Source organism: Sinocyclocheilus rhinocerous, unplaced genomic scaffold (assembly GCF_001515625.1).
Source record: "Sinocyclocheilus rhinocerous isolate Xijiao unplaced genomic scaffold, SAMN03320098_v1.1 C36463931, whole genome shotgun sequence".
NCBI lineage: Eukaryota > Metazoa > Chordata > Actinopteri > Cypriniformes > Cyprinidae > Sinocyclocheilus > Sinocyclocheilus rhinocerous.
This window is the reverse complement of record NW_015781739.1, coordinates 1-1,164: the sequence shown is the minus strand read 5'-3', so window position 1 is coordinate 1,164 and position 1,164 is coordinate 1. Positions and strand designations below refer to the sequence as shown.

Here is a 1,164-nt window from a genome sequence, read left to right as displayed (position 1 = left end):
CTCGCCCCAGCCCCTGGACACCGACAGCGGGGTCGACACTTTCACGCGCACCATGGACAACAGGCCCAAATATCAGCACAACAACATCAACGCCCTTCCCAAGGCCGTTCCCGTCAGGTAAGATGATGAAAGAACATCAGCCAGAGCTGGATTCATTCCTTCTGTTTACTAAACGACTCCCTGCTGTCTGCTTTCTAGCCCCAGTGCGCTGGATGACGATGAGGAAGATGAGGGTCACACGGTGGTTGCCACGGCGCGGGGCATCTTTAATTGTAACGGTGGAGTGTTGAGCTCCATTGAGACAGGAGTCAGTATTATCATCCCGCAAGGAGCGATTCCAGATAGCGTGGAGCAGGAGATCTACTTCAAAGTGTGCCGGGACAACAGCATCCTGCCCCCTCTGGACAAAGAGAAAGGTCTGAATCCCATCTACTTTTGTTTTATTTAGATTTTTGTTTCAGTATATTTTTAGTTTGTTTGTTGTTCCTTTTCAAACTTAGTAGATTTTGTTAGCTTTGATGTTAATTTACACTTCACGTGTTAAGAAAAACATGTTTGGACATAAACTACCTTAGTAAAATTTGAAAGACTAAATACAAAAACAAAGAAAAACATTGTCTGGTAACAGTACGTTTCGTTTAAGGGCTTTTCACATCAAATTTAGTGCACAGCGGGGGAAAAAGTGCACAAAAGCAGAATTTTTGTCATTCTCTAGTGAGAAATACAAACTATTGAAAAACAAACCTGTTTACACAAAATCCAGTGCCACTAAACAACATAGTATAAACAAGTATAAAATATTAACAAGCAATTGTTTCACTACACTGAACCTGATTTATTAATTTCAATGCTTTATGAAAATGGTTCAGATGATTAAATTGTTCAGCATCCAAATCATTAAAAATGACTCGGCAAGGTTTTTTTTTATTTTTTTAAAGAAATTAATACTTTTATTCACCCTGGATGCATTAAATTGATAAAAAAGAGACAGTAAAGCCATTTATAATGTTACCAAAAAAAATTATTTTGGACTTTTATGATTTATCCAAAAAAATATTAAGCAGCACAACTCTCAACTTTTCAACATTGATGGTAGTAATAAGAAATGTTGAGCAGCAAATATGAATGATTTCTGAAGGATCATGTGACACTGAAGACTGGAGT

General features: G+C 38.0%; 1 protein-coding gene across 1 annotated transcript; it reads left to right on the top strand.

Annotated features, from left to right (window-relative positions):
- Window positions 1-4: 4 nt before the first annotated feature.
- On the top strand, window positions 5-448 carry LOC107736075 (tight junction protein ZO-1-like; the record flags this gene model as incomplete). The annotated part of the gene is made up of 2 exons (XM_016547579.1): window positions 5-117; window positions 199-448. Coding segments are annotated over 2 exons (363 nt in total), but the record flags the coding sequence as incomplete, so codon positions are not given.
- Between the last annotated feature and the right edge of the window lie 716 nt (window positions 449-1,164).